Here is a 17,532-nt window from a genome sequence, read left to right on the forward strand (position 1 = left end):
TGACGAAAGTAACCTCTCGCCCTACCCCTTGGTTGAGAGTAGCTTTGAGCCTCATAAGTAGGGTTAAAGGCAGGCGAGATAGCATAGGAAGTTGAAGGTTGCGATTGCTGGGGCACCAGGAGGAAAGGCTGGGTTTGCTTAGATGTAGCAGGTTGTCCTTGTTGGGTGACTGGGACTGCCTGCACAAACTGCTGCTGATGCTGGAGTTTTTTATATGGCTGGAACCTCCTACCAGCCTTCTTTGGTTTCTTGCCAGCAGTGGGAACGGATTCCTGTTTCTCTAGAGGAAATACCCCACCTAGCTCTAAGGCTCTGGTTTGAGTCTAGCAGCTTCGTGGTGGACTTCGTTCACTGCGGACTCTGGGAAGAGATCCGCTCCCCACATGCTCGCAGCCAAGAGTCTATTAGGCTCGTGCCTGATAGTGCACTCTTGAAGAACATGCTTCCGACAGTTCTTCCTGGCTTGGAAGAAGTCAAAAGCGTCTAACAGAACCGTCTGAAATTGCGATTTCGCCAGGATCTTGAATAGCGGTTCGTTAGCGTATGAAAGCGCAGCCATTTCCGTGACGATGAGGGAGTTAAGGGACCTGCCAAACCTAGTTCGCGCATCGAACTCTGCCTGGATTAGGGAGTCCGGCAGCCTAGGTAACTTCTCACCGAACTGGTCCATAGCGCAGTCCGGCTTGAGTTTACCCTGCGTGAAAGTAGCTGGCAGGTTTTCCCATAACTCTCCGAAGGCGGGAAAGAGTGGAGAAGTGGACTCCGACTCTCTCAACTGTGGAACGGGCTCATCCTTGAGGACTGCCTGAAGAGCCTTCTCCACCAATTTCGTGGCGAACGGAAGAGAGACCTCCTCTTCCGTGGCGAAAATAGTGAAGGGGCTCTTATAGGCCTGGAGTTTAGTATTAGTACACTCCCAGTCCTCAAGGCAGTGAACCCATTCCCGTTGGGCGTGATCTCTACTGTAGAGGACTGACTCCTTCGAGATCTTGTCCTCCCTCGTAAGAGCCGTTGGCGTCAGCCTAGCATACCCGATGAAAGGCTGTGACAGACCCGGAGGATAGAACTCGAAGTCCTCAATCCTTCGAGTGCCAAACTCCGGGATCGAAATCATCCCGTCCTTAAAGGGAGCGTAGGCCGCTACTCTCCATGGATTCTCCATAGAGAAAAAGCTGGCAAGGAGTCGTAAGGCGGGAGTTGGAGAATCCCCGTGCTAGAAGCATGGGATACTGGGGAGGAGCCTGGGATAGCCCCAGCCATCCGATCCTCATTCTCTCTCACTCTATTAGAGAGTTCCTGGACCGTCTGTCCAGTTTGAGACAGAGTGCTCGACAATTGTGCGAACATCTGCTCAAAACGTGTTCCCCAAGCTGAGATTTGGGAACCAACCATCACTCCTACCTGCTCCATCATTCCTGGTGAGACAGGAGAAGGAACGCAGGAGCTGGTGCTTGCCACCCCTGCCGGCATAGCCGGAGAGGGGGCAGCGGAGGCGGGAGAAGGCAGCGACTCGGCGGTAGCGCGAGCTTTCTCCTTCGAAGCCTTGCCTCTGGAGCTCTTCGACTGGGAAGAGCTTGGCTTAGCCTTCACCGCGTCGGCGTAAGAAGTCGATGACTTCCTAGCCGAAGAAGACGAAGACGACTTCCTAGAAGTCGTCTTAGACAAGGTCTTCGGTTCTCTCTTTCCCTTCTCCTTAGGAGGTACAGAGAGAGCGGGAGTGCGGCTAGGGATCTCGGATCCCGGAAAGCCTTGGAAAGAGGCGGAAGAAGAAGGGACAGGAGAAGATCCAGGAGCGCCCAAGGAAAGACCTTGGGCGCCCGACAAACCTACCTCAACCAACAAATCCTCACTTACTACCGCCATCGGCTCGAGATTCAGGTCCAGGGCGGCGACGTCCGGAACTGACTCCTGGGCGGCTACGACCCCAAACGACTGCTGGAGTTCTTGCTGGATGGCGGCTATCACGGGGGCGGCGGACAAGGGGTCGACGTATTTAAAGCCGTCGACTTGCCCGCAGGGAAGATCTGGATGGCCAGCTTCCTATCCAATATGTAGGGCTGGCCCTTGGCGGCGTTCTTCCCAAAGCCGCCCACCCACGCTTTCAGGGTGGCGAGGGCGACTTCCCTCACACCGCTAGCCTGAAAGAAAGGCTGAATTAGCTACCAATTGCGGACAGGGTTAACAAACTTACGAACTATAAGTGTTAGTAAATTCATAAGTAACCTCATAATGGTCTTACCCCATCACCCAGCTGACCGACCAGGTCGTAGCATATAGCGCAGGCCTCGGGGTGCCAGACGATAGACTCGTTGTACGAAGTGGCACACGGGGCGTGAGACCTGCACTCGTCATGTCCACAGGGGTCATACAGCGTCGCATTACAAGCGAGGACCTGGCAGTTGGTAGCCTGTAAGTGAAAACGTACATTGAGTACAGAGTAAACACTTACAGCCTAACATATGCTCCGCTGGTGCCGGAGCGAATAAAGTTAGATAAACCAGAGCCCCGCTAAAATACGTGTGGTAACCAGGTTGGAAGATAGGCTATGGCTCCGCCAGTGGCGGAGGCACAAGAATCAACCAACTAGGAGTGGTGGTAATGGAAACCACGACGGATAATGGCGGGGATGGTTGATAAAATGAATATTATAATACACAATTCATTGTAAAATATCTTAAATTAGGGTATATATCCTTAACGTAGTATAGTAACAACATAAAAACCAACTTCTCTCCACCCGTCTACTAGAAGAGTGCGTAGGTAAGGGTAAGCTCCCTTCCGGTAGCGGGGGAGAGATATAAGGATATAGTAGGCAAGCAATCGACCATCCATAGCACCCACCCTGCCCGCTAGCGGAGCCAATATCCTATGACCAAAGGGGCCCCGGCTGCGACGGAAGGCTCCTTTCGTATCGTAAGGGAGGTGGCTGAGTAATGGGAAGGGGGGGATGGGGGTCCCGGCGAAACACGGCGGGAGCGAGGAAAGGGGGGAGGGATGGCCTACTCCTCCCCACCTCACCAACTACCCGTATGGAGACCCGGTACCTCATAGTGGTCGCCCTATACCCCCTGCTGGCGGAACCCCCCGGCACCTCCGGAATGTGAGAGAAGGCTATGAGGTTGTTATGACAACCAAGGGGTCCCCCAGCTCCTCCCTACATCAGAGAGGGAGGGAAGGGGCAGGGTAAGGTGCTATGGAACACGTGACCGCAAGTGGCCTAGGCCGCGAGCAACACAACCGTGGTAGGGCCACGTGAACCAAGCTGTACCAATACATGGAACAAGCACCTAGGCTAGCCTAACACCCTAAATAATAATAAAAATACATCGAAAGGTGGAAGAGACACTTTTAGTAAAAGAAAAAGAAGCCCAGGAGGAGGCAGACTGTTCCAAGAAACAGGAGCCTACTCGGAGCCAGCGATAGCCGATGTAGAGCAAGAGCCGGGATGCTGGGCCAGAATAATAATAATAGCCCTAAATACCAAGCTAAGAGAATGGTAGGAGGGCTAAACTAGCTAAAACTCGATGTAAAACAATGAACGTGATAAAGTAAGCCCATAAGTATAAGAAGTCCCAGTATGGAGGACCGGGAATTCTTACGAGGCAGCATGGCCGCCACGAGACAACCGGGGGAACCGTATATGACCTATAAAAAGGAAAATACTGGTACCCGGAAGATAAAACTGTGGTAAAAATATTACTTATGAGTTACTTACTTAGCCGTGGCAATTGCTGAGCGTTCCATCGTAGAATACGAGATAAATCCTGAGAAAATATAGCACAAGTAAAATCTGCGTCTAGATGCTGGCGCCTAAAAATTAAGGATGACCGCTAGGGGCGCTGCTGTCCGTTGGCGTCCTCTAGTAGTAGTAGTAGAGGCTGCATCGCCCGTTGTATCAGCTCTCTCTTGGGGGGATTCTGATAGGGAAGTTCTAATTGGTGTTTGTCTCGTGGTAGTGTTCCACACTCGCCCCTATATCATACCGACACTTCTTTTAAGATGTGAGCGAGTCAGTTTTACTGACATTTTCTTAATTTTGTTTTCTCTGGTAAATTTTTAGGCTAATTTTACTAGAAAGAATGATATTAAGGATTACTTTCATAGGCCGACACGAGCTGAGACCCAGAAATATATATATATGATATATATATATAAAATATATATATATATATATATATTAATATATATAGATATATATAATATATATATATGTATATATTAATATTATATATATATATATATATTCTCTCTCCCTCTTTCTCTTGCTCGATATATATATATTTATATTTTCTTTCGTTTTTTTATTAATAATAATTTTTGTTGGGAAAATTTGTGTAAAAATTCATGATATTAAATTGTATATGCTCCCGTGTTTTTTTTCAAAATGTACTGTTTTCTGGAAGAATCACTTGTTTACTGCGGGTATCCTTCAAGGTGTGGCTAGCCTCTGGTGGCTCCTCCTCTCTGTAGAGTGAAAATCGCCCTTATTCTGGTAGTGTCAGTTTGTATATTAAGCCTTCTTTGACTATGTTGTTCTTTGTAAAATCAGTTTGCCTCAGTAAATGGCCCCTCGAACAGGACCGAAAGTACTTGGCTAACTTGCTTTTTTTCATTTTTTCTAAATGAAAAAGGCCACGACTAACATTGCAAATTACAATGAAAAGTAAGTTGTATTAAAGCAGATTCTAAAAGATTTCGTGATAAGACATCTCTTGACCGTGCAATTACTGAACTGTCAATCCAATTAATTCGGTGGTTGTTTTCACTTAAATGAATAAATAATGCATTAGATTTTTGCCCAGTTTTTACAGAGTATTTATGCTGGCTTAGCCTTACTTCTAAGCCCCCGAATTAATTGGATTGACAGTTCAGTAATTGCACGGTCAAGAGATGTCTTATCACGAAATCTTTTAGAATCTGCTTTAATACAACTTACTTTTCATTGTAATTTCAATGTTAGTCGTGGCCTTTTTCATTTAGACCCTTGTATCTGTAACATGTTTAAGAATGACCTCAAATATATAATTACTGACTTAAATAAAAATCAGTTGCCTTAGAGTTATTAAAAATTTTATTGTAATGTATGTCTGTCATGTTTTGTGAATATGGTTTTGTTTACCAGGTTCCGTATAGCTGTCACCTATAATCCTTTAATTGTCTGGAGATTGTATCTGAGATGATTGTCTTAAACCTTTAATTGCACCCTCTGTTTATGCTTGTTTGGGAAGGTTTCTTATCTTCCAGGTGTGTCGGATTCTAGGCACTAATCCTTTTATAATCCCTATCTGTCAGTTATACGAACCTTCTTGTATTGTCTTTTCTCGTATTTTTGTCAGTATCTGCTTCAGTAAAGGGCTTTTAAGCCGAAAGATCTCGCAGACTCCTTCGTTTATTTTTCCTTCGTGGCATTTATCTTTATTTATGGATTTATCACGTTCCTAACTTTCGTGATTCTGTTATACATATATATATGTGTGTATATATATATACGTGTGTATATTTATATAAAGTAGGCGCCGAAAGTCTTTACACCCCAGTGCAATTTAGGCAAACGCATACAAACGCTCACCTTTTTCGACCTGTAAAGGAATGCAAAAATTTAGTCAAGATATTGAAATGGTGTGTCAGTTTACCTTAGACTTTCTAGTATTTGGTAGCACCAAATTTGTTCTCTTTAGCTTCCTTCAGCCGTCGGGGAACACTTTCAATGAGGTGCTGACAGATTTCTGGTTCGATACTGTTCCAAGCAGCGATGATGGCGGCTTTGAGTTTCTCGATATTGGAGCAGTCAACCTTCTGCAAACGTTTTTTAATGATCGACCACAGATTTTCTATGGGACTAAAATCAGGGGAATTACGGGGCATGTCACTTAAAAGCTCCACACCAATCGTGCAACCAGTTCCTAATCAATGGCGTTGTGTGGCACCGTGCGCCGTCTTGCTGAAGAATTGAAGCACCTGTCTTCTCAAAGCTCCCCTCTAAATATTCATTTAGCACAACGTAATAAATGTGCTGGTTCACGTCGCATTATTTTCAAATATACACAATTCCCCAACTCCCTCATAACCCATAGAACCCCATACCATCAAAGTTTTGGGAAACTTTTCACGAGGACGAATAAGTTTGTCACTGTACTTATAAGGCGGGGACTTCGCCAAACTTTCGTTGAGGTGCTTGCCGAGCAATGGAATGTGGATTCGTCAGTGAACAACACTTTTTTTTCCAGTTATTAACGTCCCATTTACCAAATCTATGAAAAAAAAACTTTCGTTTCTTAATATGGGCGTCAGTTAGCTTGCTCTTCTTAGGAGCCACAACACTCTTGAATCCCAACTTGCGTGACAAGTACGTCTGTAAAGTACGTACTTTACACTTTCCTAAAATTTCAGGGTTTTCTTCCCTGAATTGACGAGCGCTGTGTGAAGGATTAAGCTCTGCTTCCCTTCTCAGTAGCGAAATAGATCGTTCAGACAGCAACGGGGGCCTCCCAGATTTCTTGGCAGGAAGAGGTACCTCTTTCTTCCCTGACGCCTTGTACCGCGCAACAATGTTCTGAACTGTTTGACGCCTCAAATCCGTCTGCCGCACAATTTCAGCGGAATTTAACCCTAATTCAAAACACTGAATGACCCTTACACGATCATCCCTAGAAGTATAAGGACCCACCATTACGCATAAAGGCACAGGGATTGGCAACACAAGGGCAACACCACGAGACGAACAAATCCTGACAGGAGTGCCAGCAATAAAAACCGACTTACACCACGGCTAATGAGCTACTGATCAGTTATTGTTTCCTTAATCAAGGACACAGTGGAAACAATAAAAGGTGCCAATTAGTCATTTTTTCTCTCGGGCATTTTCCGTGACTGATATGGAGGATTCTTTAAGACGCTGAAAGTCTTTACGCAGCCTTCAGGGGTGCAAAGACTTTAAGCGCCCACTTTATATATATATATATATATATATATATATATATATAATATTATATATATATAATATCTATATCTCTATATCTATATCTATATCTTATCTATCTATCGATCTCCTATCTTATCTATCTATCTATCTATAATATATATATATAAAACTTTATGTAACGACTAATTTAAAATGGTGCAAACATTACAACAATCGCACGTATGATTTTTTCGGAAGAGTTACCGTGCGGACGTAAGGAAAGTTTTTTTCAAATGCACCATAAATCGAAATATTGTGCTAGACTTTTCCAATTTGTTGCAAAATGAAGGTAAATGATTGAATATTACTAAAATATAAGAGTTTTAGCTTACAGTTGCGTTTTTTGACCATTTCGGTAGAGTCAAAGTTGACCGAAGGTTGAAATTTTGGCACTTATCGTTATTTATATGAAAATATTTCAAAACTGATAAAAGCTACAATCATGAGTATTTTATGTTGTATTCTACATGAAATTATTCACATTTTCATATATAATACTCCATGTAACGGCTAATTTAAAATGGTGCAAAAATTATGTCAAAGTGACAAAATAATTTCCGAGATGTGTCGCTGATACTTTTTAGTGTGATAAGAAAGAAATTCACGCTTGCGCGCCTGCGTAACAATTGTAAACAAAACAACGCCTTGATCCGTGAGCTCCCAGCATCCCCCAAGGCACGTGATTCAGAAATTTTTGGCTGGAAGGCCTATAAGTATTTTTCTGTGAATTTAAAAAAAAAAAATTTTCTATGTCGACGTAAATTATGCCAGTCGGCACCCGACAGACAATTTATCTAGACGTAAAATACGTCCAATAGGCGTTTAAGGGTTAAGAGAAATTGAAATAATTTGCAATAGTTAGGTAGTTCATAATTCAAGTACTAGTTTTATTAGATATTTTAGATACAACATTAACAGAAAATTGCTAAACCAGCAATAGGATAATATCTGGAATGAATTTATTTCAGTGTAATACCTTGATGATTACAGATATTTTTTACAAATATCCTTATTATTATATGTTACATGATGGTAGTATTTCACTCGGTGACATGCAAATTTGCTAATGCACTATTTCCATTTCCAGGACTTACTGAAGTGTTGCAGAGGACGTGTTCAAGACAAGAGTTTTAAAAACTTATGTAAAACTAGTGTTTCATTGCCGTCCTTTCTGTTTGTGCTTCTGGTCACTTTAATCTAGGATAGGAGTTGAATTTTGAATTAGTTGCTAGTATTGTATCTTCAGATATCCAAAGACAAAAATATTTAGATTTACAGTATTAGAACTCTTGCTACGTCATCTTCCTAGTACAGAACGGTAATTGTTGAGCACAGAAAATGGTTTCTCATATCCATTTTCTTTTTAATGCAATCCTTTTCAAGTTTCACATAGAGTAGAAAAATTGACTTAAAAATTGGTAAGGCAATGTAATACATTGGAGGGTTCAATAATGTCTGGAATAAGATTTTTATAATTATTGTTTGTATTTCTTCATAATGTGATAGGGAAATTTAAGAGATTATTAGTATTATATAATGTCAATAGGGTTTGGCTTAAAGTTTCATATTTTATTGTAGTGAACTGTGTAAACATAAATTGTAAAACCAGCATACATATAATATATATATATATATATATATATATATATATATATATATATATATATATATATATATATATATATATATATATATATATATATATAAACTATAAATAGTTGCCTCCCACTAACTTTTGAGATGTGGGGATATTATTTTAGTTTTTTGTGGCAGGAAACTATAATTGTTTTCGAGTATTTAACTATGTAAGTGCTGTTCATGTCATCTTCCAAAAAAAATGCAGAACTTTTAAGTAACAAGACAATGATAGCAAAACTTGGATAACTGATTCCACTTAGTGCTTGTTTATTCTCCAAAATAATTGAGATTCATGTATAGCTTAGTTACAATGTTCCTTAAGTTAGTGTTTATTATTTGTTTCATGTCAGTGCTATATGATTATGGGTTTAAATGCCTCATCAGGGATTTCATGGTACCACAGCTCATGATGTAGTCTGGTTACTTTGTTTTTCTAGTGATTGTTGCCATATCATTCCATACAAATTGTTGAGTTATGTACATAAAACAGTTTTTACCTGTATATAGGTCACATACATGACTGTGTTTGTATAGATTGATCGAGGCACATAGCAATAAGAGTAGAAAATGAAAGGACTGTTTATTAATACAATCTTAAGACTAACACATAGTCCGTATACATTTTTGTATCCAATTTAACAGTTACAGAGGCAGGAATAATTGTGCTTTCTTGGTAATAAATCTGGAGTTCACAAATGCATTAAAGGTAATACAGTAACCGAAATGCATTTGGCAAACTTGATAGCCAGCTGAACAGAAGTAAATCTAAAGTGCTGAAAACAGTTTGTTCCAATTTTTCTCATATATTGAAGCTATTTTTCATTTCTGGTTAATTTTTGTGTAAGAATTCCCTATGGCCATAATTCTGCTCATGTAGTAGCATCATATTTTCACAATTTAGCATAATTTAAATCTTCGAGAACAAAATATGTTAAGGACTTTGGCAACCATTACTTATAGCAATCAAGAATGAGCATATTCATTCGCTAGTAACTAACTTTCTATACTGCTAGATTGTTTTCATGAATAAGATAAGTGGATTAGCTGCCTTTTTGGTCATCAGTCACATACTCGTATATTAGACTGGACAGTTGCACAGAACTGGTTGTAGATTCTGTTCATAAGGTTGTAAATAAAATCTTTTAGGAGGAACTGCAAATAGTGTTTTTACTGTTAGACTGATAGAAGGACAATAGGTATATACATTGCAAGTTTGATGATGGTAGGTAACTACACATACAAATTGGATGACAAGGTCTGTATAAGTATGCAAGCAATGCTTATTTCATAATTCAGATTTTAGATTGACATTACTACTTAGCATCTTATTTTTTTCTTCTTTTCCTTTAAGTATTCCAAATGTATACAATTTGCTAAAATGATTCTGTAAATTTCATATTCTGCTTGTAATTTTATGACTACATACCACTTTAATAGTTTGAATTGGATGTGAGCATAAGGGGGTTTGGGTAATTCAATTACCTCTTGGTAAGAGAACAAAATAAGATTTATCCTGTCATGTGTTTTTGTATTTTATATGATAGTTTTGTCTTAGTCATTACAGCATAATTTCTAAGGCTGTGAAGTTTTTGCTTTTTCCATTATTAACTAGTACTAGTTTAATAATCCCCATGATACCTAGGTTTTTTCCCCAATGTTTCTTCTGAAATAGTAAACATTTTGAATATATTGCATCAGAGGATTATTGAAATTAGCTTTTTAAACAAACAATTCATACTCTGGTAAAGGGACAGTAATTTTACTATAAAAAGAAATCTGCTGGAGTTCAGAACATGCATTATTTGGTTCATAATGCAGGGTAATGAGTTGTACTTGACAAAGTAACTGCAGAGGAAGGCACTATACAGGTTAATTTTTATATTAAATGAAGAAATACATGTTTTATAAAGTCAGCAGTGATTTTTAACCTTAATGTTCTTTTTCTAAACCAAATGTTTATATCTGGAAGACTTAAATACATCAGTTATCAAATAATTTTGGAAAGCTAAATTTTTATATGGCAATATACTGAAGATCAGGAGCTTATGCTTGAAATTAACATGAAAACACCTTGGCAACCATTATGCATTTGCAAGTGTTTGCCTTTGTGTGGAAAAAATGTTGATATTTTTAGGCAATTAAAATATACAATGGCCCATCAACTTAATGGAATTCATTACATATCAGACTTGTACGATTGTGGAATAATCCAGTAGGCGAGCTAGACACAGCAGACACTAAAACATAAGCAACCAATACTTGCCTGTTTGACCTTGTAAAGTGGCTTCTTGGTTTCCAAGGTAACAACCCATCATGCCTCATACTGTACTTTTCTCCCACTCACTTGAACATTTAAGGTGTTTGTCAGCCTCATGAAATCAAGATCATTTGTTGATTACAACTCAATACAAATATTTTCTGTTTTCTTTAAGAATACAGTTTCAACTAATAGTTCTGTAGTGCTAAGTCAACATACAGATGCCCGTAAGTATAATACTACATATAAATGTTACTACTGTATATATAAAAAAAATCCATTTACACAACAAATGCATTAATGACTGTAAAAATGACTCAAGTCCTTTTAATTTCATGAATCTTGACTAACTTAATATTGTCCATTTCAGTGCTAAGTGGAGAGGTTAAGCATTAAACTGTTAATTTACTGTATAAAAAAACTATTGATCTGACAACATTACTTTGTTAATCACCTCTGCATATGTTATTGACAGATCTACAATTTTATGCATAAAAATTATGATAGATTTTTGTTTACAATTTTTTTAGAGGAATTTGTGTAATACAAAATTTGAAAAATATCTTTAAATAACAATTGTTAGGAGGAGGTAAGCTGAAATGTTCTGGGCTTTGTTGATCTAGGAAATTTTTCTTTTTATAAAATTAATGATATTCTATTTAGGTACCTAGTGAAAATTTTTGACAAGTCTTGTAAGCTACTGCATACTGTAGCAAATTCAACAATACATGCTGGCTTGAAAAATACAGTAATATTGAAACAGTAACATTTGCACTGCATATGTACAGGGCAAGTAGCTACTGATTTCAGCTTGTATTGATATCTCCACCAATGGTCTGACATGCCCAGCAGGCTGCATGTGTGCTTTTTTGAGTGTCACTCAAAGTACTTGAAAATTTCAAATCTGTGCCTTTCAAATGGCTTGTAAGGGTGGTAATTATTGTTATGGAAGTATCTAGTAGCATTTGCCAGAGTATTCGGGGCAAAGACACTTAGTATCTCCACTCGGTATCTAATTTACAATGATGGAGGGAGGTAGTGCACTAATCCTCTATACCTCATAGTACGACCAACACATCCTCTTTAAATAAAAAGAATTAAGCTGAAAAAAATTATAGCAGGTGTCATATTAACACATGCTGTTATAGTGAAATTATAAAATATACCAAAAGATAAAAAAACCACGCTCTAAATAATAAATAAAACTGGCAACCTCCCATAGGATGTGAGTACCGAGTATGGGACCCTTGAATGTGGTAATTTCAGTCTACAAATGTTATATATTTTAGGGTAACTAAGCCCCTCCTGAGTAGCATTTTTTTTATAGCCAGAAACTGGTAAAAAATGTAATAAACATTTTATCCAAATTTGTCTCTATGCTTATGCAGGGCATATAAGATATAGTAATATTGTTATATACTGTACTTGGTTTGGCATACAAAAACTTATAAAATTCTTATATTATTTGAAATATGTTGCTAGCTATCTGAGCTTAGTCTACTATCACATATCACTGGTTTAAACAGTAAATGTATTACCACTATAATATCTAATGCACAATTATATTAATCACATTTATTAAGGGATATTGACTTTAGGGTAAAATAATACATGGTACAGGGGAAGAAAGCAGGAACAACAACACAGATATATTATACAATTGCTTACAGAATTGCAATTTACATGCAATCAAAAAATGATCTATGAACACATTTGTAAATGTTATGCTTTATACATTATGAAAGACAGTCATGCTGTCATAATACTGCTGTGAAAATCATGAAATTTTTATGTAAATTTCATCCATTCTTCCAGTAATTATATTGAAATTGCAACTTCACAAGTAAATGTAATACTATTGCTTTCAGTCTGTGTATTTTGCGTATGATTATTTTAATATGTTTAATAATGATAGTATCCTTTAAATTGATTACTATAATTGTCAGCATCAGTAAAAAAGTGCATTACATATTTACTTTATGCTTCCACCAAGGAAATACAATAGCCTTAGCTTAAGTAGCTTATGGCATGTTTTGGAAGGTGTGATATATCTTTAATAAGCCTTGCACATATAAACATGGAATTGTATGAAATGCTTATTAGATTTTACAAGTGGAGATGCCAAAAAGCAGTACAAAATGGTAGGTACATATTTGCAGCTCAATAGAAAATCAGCATTGAATTGCATATATACATGCTTACATGTAGTCCATACAGTATTTATATTTTATGCCTGCATGTAATACTGCAGTCATTAGTGAATTTAATAGCTTTTGAGATCCCCCTCAAAACTTTTATGAAATATTGCTAAAGGACAGAAGAGGGAAGAAAGAGTGAGGCACATTTTCAACAAGACCACTGCATTGGTTCTGCAGTATTGTCGACTACAGTCAGCCCCCGCTATTCGTGGACTCACGATTTGAAGTATTTATCACAGAAATATTCAAAGTTTACTATATTATCATATAATTTTCGTGACTAAATACACTTTTTGTGATTAAACTATATTAAATACTTAGGTACAGTCTGTCCTCTACTTATGGCACTTTTTCAGCACCGTTGAGCATCAAGTTAACAGCACTTATGGCACTGCAACATCAAGTTATGGTGCTGTGGGTGCTGTTAACAGCGAAAACCATCTTACAGTGTGGTGCTGGAACGAATCTCTGCCCTAAGTCGAGGATGCACTGTATAAGCATTTTTAACTATCAAATAGGCAGTTCTAAGCATTTTTGGAGTGGTTTCAAGTACTTGTGGATGGGGGGGGGGGGGGCACTGGTACCCACCCCCGGGAATACAGGGGTCTACTGTATACTGCTTGGTCATCATTGCCTGACAGATCTTGTTTCTTATCAGGAAACTACCCCTTACACTATCCTCAAGTTGAGGTGCCAGTGTAGAGTAACAAAAATAATACTGATAGTTTTTAAGCCTCAAAACTTCATGGTCTACATTAAACAATTTCAATACATACAAGTGATACCAACAAGACATAAAATGTGTGCAAATAATTTACATTCATTATACAGTACGTATATGTAAATATTTAAAATTGGCCCAACATACAGCATATTTCTAAGCCAAAAGATACATTTAAAGGACAAAAAACTGAGAGAATTCCTAATGAAACACAATCTTTGCAAAATGAACAATGATAAATGGTTTGAACTGAGCAATCAATAAATATATTAGACTACAATTGAGGTTATGCATCACACCTATAATACATGAAATGGGCCAGTTTCACTCTACAAATATGTTGTGCCAGGGATACTGCTGAACTGTGAGGTAATCCTAAATTCTGAACTAAAGTTGGAAGATTTAGTAACAAAAAAGCTCTACCGTCAACTTCTTGCTCTCGTAACCGTACTGCATGATGACAAATTGCTGGCTGACTTGCCACATAAACTTCAACATCCTTGACTGTCCACTGTAGTGGATCTGAAGTTACTGCAGCAGGTTCTAAACCAGGACTTGAGTCTGGATACTCTGTACGTCTTCTTTTCTGAGGAAGCTCCTCTCTGAAACTTGCAATGCCCTCTTCAGAGCCACTGATATTTTCTTCCTCCTCTCCTTCTTCAACTTCACATTCATCATCATCTTCAATGTCCTCCGAGGCATCGTAGGTTGGAGCTATAAAATAAATAAATAAATAAAACTAATTTATAATTTAAATGATAAAATCTCATTAGTCCTACCTATCTGATACCAAACTCTTTTTAACCCTTAATGGAAGGATCCCCTCATATGAGTAGCGATAACATCTTTTGGGTGGTGGACTGATCCACTCGTGGGGAACATCAATATTATGGGCCATCAATTTGAAGGAATTGGGATGGAAATGGTTTCCATTACTTCTATGGCCCATAAATTCACTAATGGCAACTTTTAGACTGACTAAAATCAAGAAACATGCAGCCCCATGAGCTATTTGTGATCTTTACTTCAAGGAACCAAGTGTCCAGGGGTTGCTGTTGGTTTTAGTTCTTATCTTTTATGATAGTATGTCGGTTATAATTGTAATTTTGCAAGTAAATATTTTACAATAAGTATACTCAGAATTTGTTAATGATTTTAGTTCATATCTGTTTTGATATTGTATGAGCTGTAACTATAATTTTACAAAATAAACTTCGTCAGCGGTTTACTAGGGCAAGTGGGCCATCTACTCTTCTACTATGGTTGGGGTCGTCTACGGTGTTTCTCTTCACTCGAAACTTCAGTGAGCGGATAGTGGATTTTCTAATCTTTCTCAGAAACTAAAAAGCTCTTTCCATCTCAGCTTTCAGGAGCTACAGGGCCATCTTGGGGTTGGTCCTGTGCCTGAAGGGCATGGACATCTCTTCATCCTGGGAAATATTGTTCAGGAGTTTCGAACAATCCTGTTCACCAAGAGAACTCAAACCTGCGATGTGGGATCTTACTCTGGTCCTGAGAAGTCTTACTCGAGCTCCATTCAAACCACTACTTCATTTGTCAGTCAGGAATCCGACTCTAACTCGAAGAAAGTTGGAGAGCTTTATGGCCTGAGTTATGACGCTAAAAACAATGGGGGTTGGAGGTCTGTGGGCTTCGAATTTGTCCAGGAATTCGTAGCTAAGACAAAATCCCTCGGTTCATAATGGCAGTTTAGCCTCTTTTTCAATTCCCTCCCTGAATGAGTTTGTGTACAGCAATCCGCAGGAGTTTTTGCTTTGTCCTGTTAAAGCTCTGCGCTGCTATCTAAAAAGGGCTCGTCACCTGAGGGCTAGGTGTCGTAGACTTTTTGTTAGCACCAGCCGGTCCACAGTGGAAGTTTTCAAGAACTCCATTTCATTCTGGCTGTGTGAGGTGATTAAGCAGGTATAATCCTTACCTTATAGTTCTGTCACAGTCTGTGCAGGCTATAGCAGATGACATCAGAGGAATGAGTTCCTCTCTGGCATTTAAGAAGAACTTGTCTGTTCATAGGATTTTGAATGCTGGTTCCTGGCTTCAGCAGACCACATTCACTTCCTTTTCCTGAAGGACACAGCCCACAGGTCCTTGGACACTTTTCCTTGGGTCCAGGTGGCTGCCCAACAAGTAGTGTAGTTCATCCGATGCTCCTAGTGGGACAGTTTGTATCTTACCTAAGATGACTGTGGAAGAGAGAATGGGCAAGATGGCTAGTCTCCTCCTTTCCCTTTTTTTTTATCCTTTCTTCTTCCTACAGGCAGACTGAAGAATAAGACAAGCCAGATGCCACAGATTCCTTGCTTTACAATCTTTGTTTTTTAGCCAGTTTCCAGCTGGCGCTAGAAGATTATCCTATTGTTAAGACCTCAGGTTTGTTAGCTATGAAAGATACACATTGATTAGAAATGGGTCATATTTATTTATTAGAAAAAACAATTGTCTTGTAAAAAAAAAAAAAAAAAAAAAAAAAAAAAAAAAATCATTTTCAACTTCTTGTAAAAGGAAGGGAAAAATGTTTTCAAATGTTTTTTCTTACACCTTGTGCATTTGCATGTCTTCATCTTTCCATTGATGTTTTTTTTTTATTAAATTGGCCAACTTCAAAGTTTACCTGGCCTGGGGTGCTGCATATTGTTTTTTTAGCCCAGCTCTTTAAGGGTTATGAGTACTAAATTAAATTAACCTATTTGCTTAATTCAACTGAAACCCAGTTGGCTATCTTTTAATTTCTGAATCCTCAAATGACTTGACAAAAGCCAGCTTCTTTTCTCCCACTATTCTTGGACGTACACATGATTGTATACATGTGTCTGTGAGAGACAGGGACGAAAGACTTTTTAGACTAGTCAGAGAAAAACATTTGTATGATTGCCCAAGTTCAAGTAACCGATACATTTTGACATGTAGTGATGATTTTCATACAATGTAAGTGTCAGTGCTGTATGTAATGTACTTTATAAAATTTCATTATATATTTCGAATGAATCTTGCCTACTGTTATAGTTAGCTGACTACTACATTGAAAGAGGATGGTGGGTTAGTGCAGCCAGAGATACAAGGTTCAGCCAAGTGAACTACTATAGGCTTTTTAATGAGGGGAAAAAAGCTTCTGAACATTTCTGCCTGTGTGATCCTTACTGGTAAGTACTGCTGCCAGACCTTCGAACCACAACAGGTTAGAAAGCTCTCATAGCCAGACTTGTCAGAGGATCCTTATAGGAAAAAAAGAACTAGCACTAGTGACTATGTACTGTGTTTGAATCAAAAGCCTGTAACCAACAGGCCAAACCTAAGGACAATACCACTTTTTTACATATGAAGGTGCATTCCTAAACACCAGTGTATGCCTTCATGCACCCAAAATTCAAAAGTAAGATTTCCCAACAACTATTGATAAGATATACAGCTAAGTTACTATCATATTTGGTTAAGGAGAAAATGTCCCTGCTGCAACGGTAAGACTAGGGGCTTTAGTACACCTCATGCTAAATTTGAACATTTTGCAAATATGTAATAGTAGTCAATGACAGTTACCTACATCTCCCCTGATCTCTATGACATTCTCTAATGAGAGGTTTCAAAGGAAATAAAGGTGTGCTTACCTTACGGAGCCCATGAGGCTTATATGTACTATTTTCAAAACCGGTAAAACCTCAGGAGTCGATTGTGTGTGCATCGACTTGAGCATTCTTGGACAATAGGAGTGTTTAGTTTCCTAACATCTCAGATAAATACTTAA

The 17,532-nt window shown here is 38.6% G+C and overlaps 2 protein-coding genes across 3 annotated transcripts in view; one reads left to right on the plus strand and one right to left on the minus strand.

Annotated features, from left to right (window-relative positions):
- Positions 1–10,512, plus strand: part of LOC135219711 (PAT complex subunit CCDC47-like) — a 224,664-nt gene extending 214,152 nt beyond the window's left edge. For both annotated transcript variants that reach the window (XM_064256697.1, XM_064256696.1), the window contains exon 12: positions 8,049–10,512. The gene's annotated coding sequence lies outside the window, so the exon portion shown is untranslated. The remainder of the gene's footprint in view (positions 1–8,048) is intronic.
- The window catches only part of LOC135218964 (scm-like with four MBT domains protein 2), a 61,543-nt gene continuing 53,178 nt past the window's right edge, over positions 9,168–17,532 (minus strand). Inside the window, exon 6 of the mRNA XM_064255401.1 lies at positions 9,168–14,489. Coding sequence (XP_064111471.1) covers positions 14,062–14,489 — 428 coding nt within the window. The 3' untranslated portion in view covers positions 9,168–14,061. The remainder of the gene's footprint in view (positions 14,490–17,532) is intronic.

The sequence above is a fragment of the Macrobrachium nipponense genome, chromosome 1 (assembly GCF_015104395.2).
Source record: "Macrobrachium nipponense isolate FS-2020 chromosome 1, ASM1510439v2, whole genome shotgun sequence".
Taxonomy (NCBI): Eukaryota; Metazoa; Arthropoda; class Malacostraca; order Decapoda; family Palaemonidae; genus Macrobrachium; species Macrobrachium nipponense.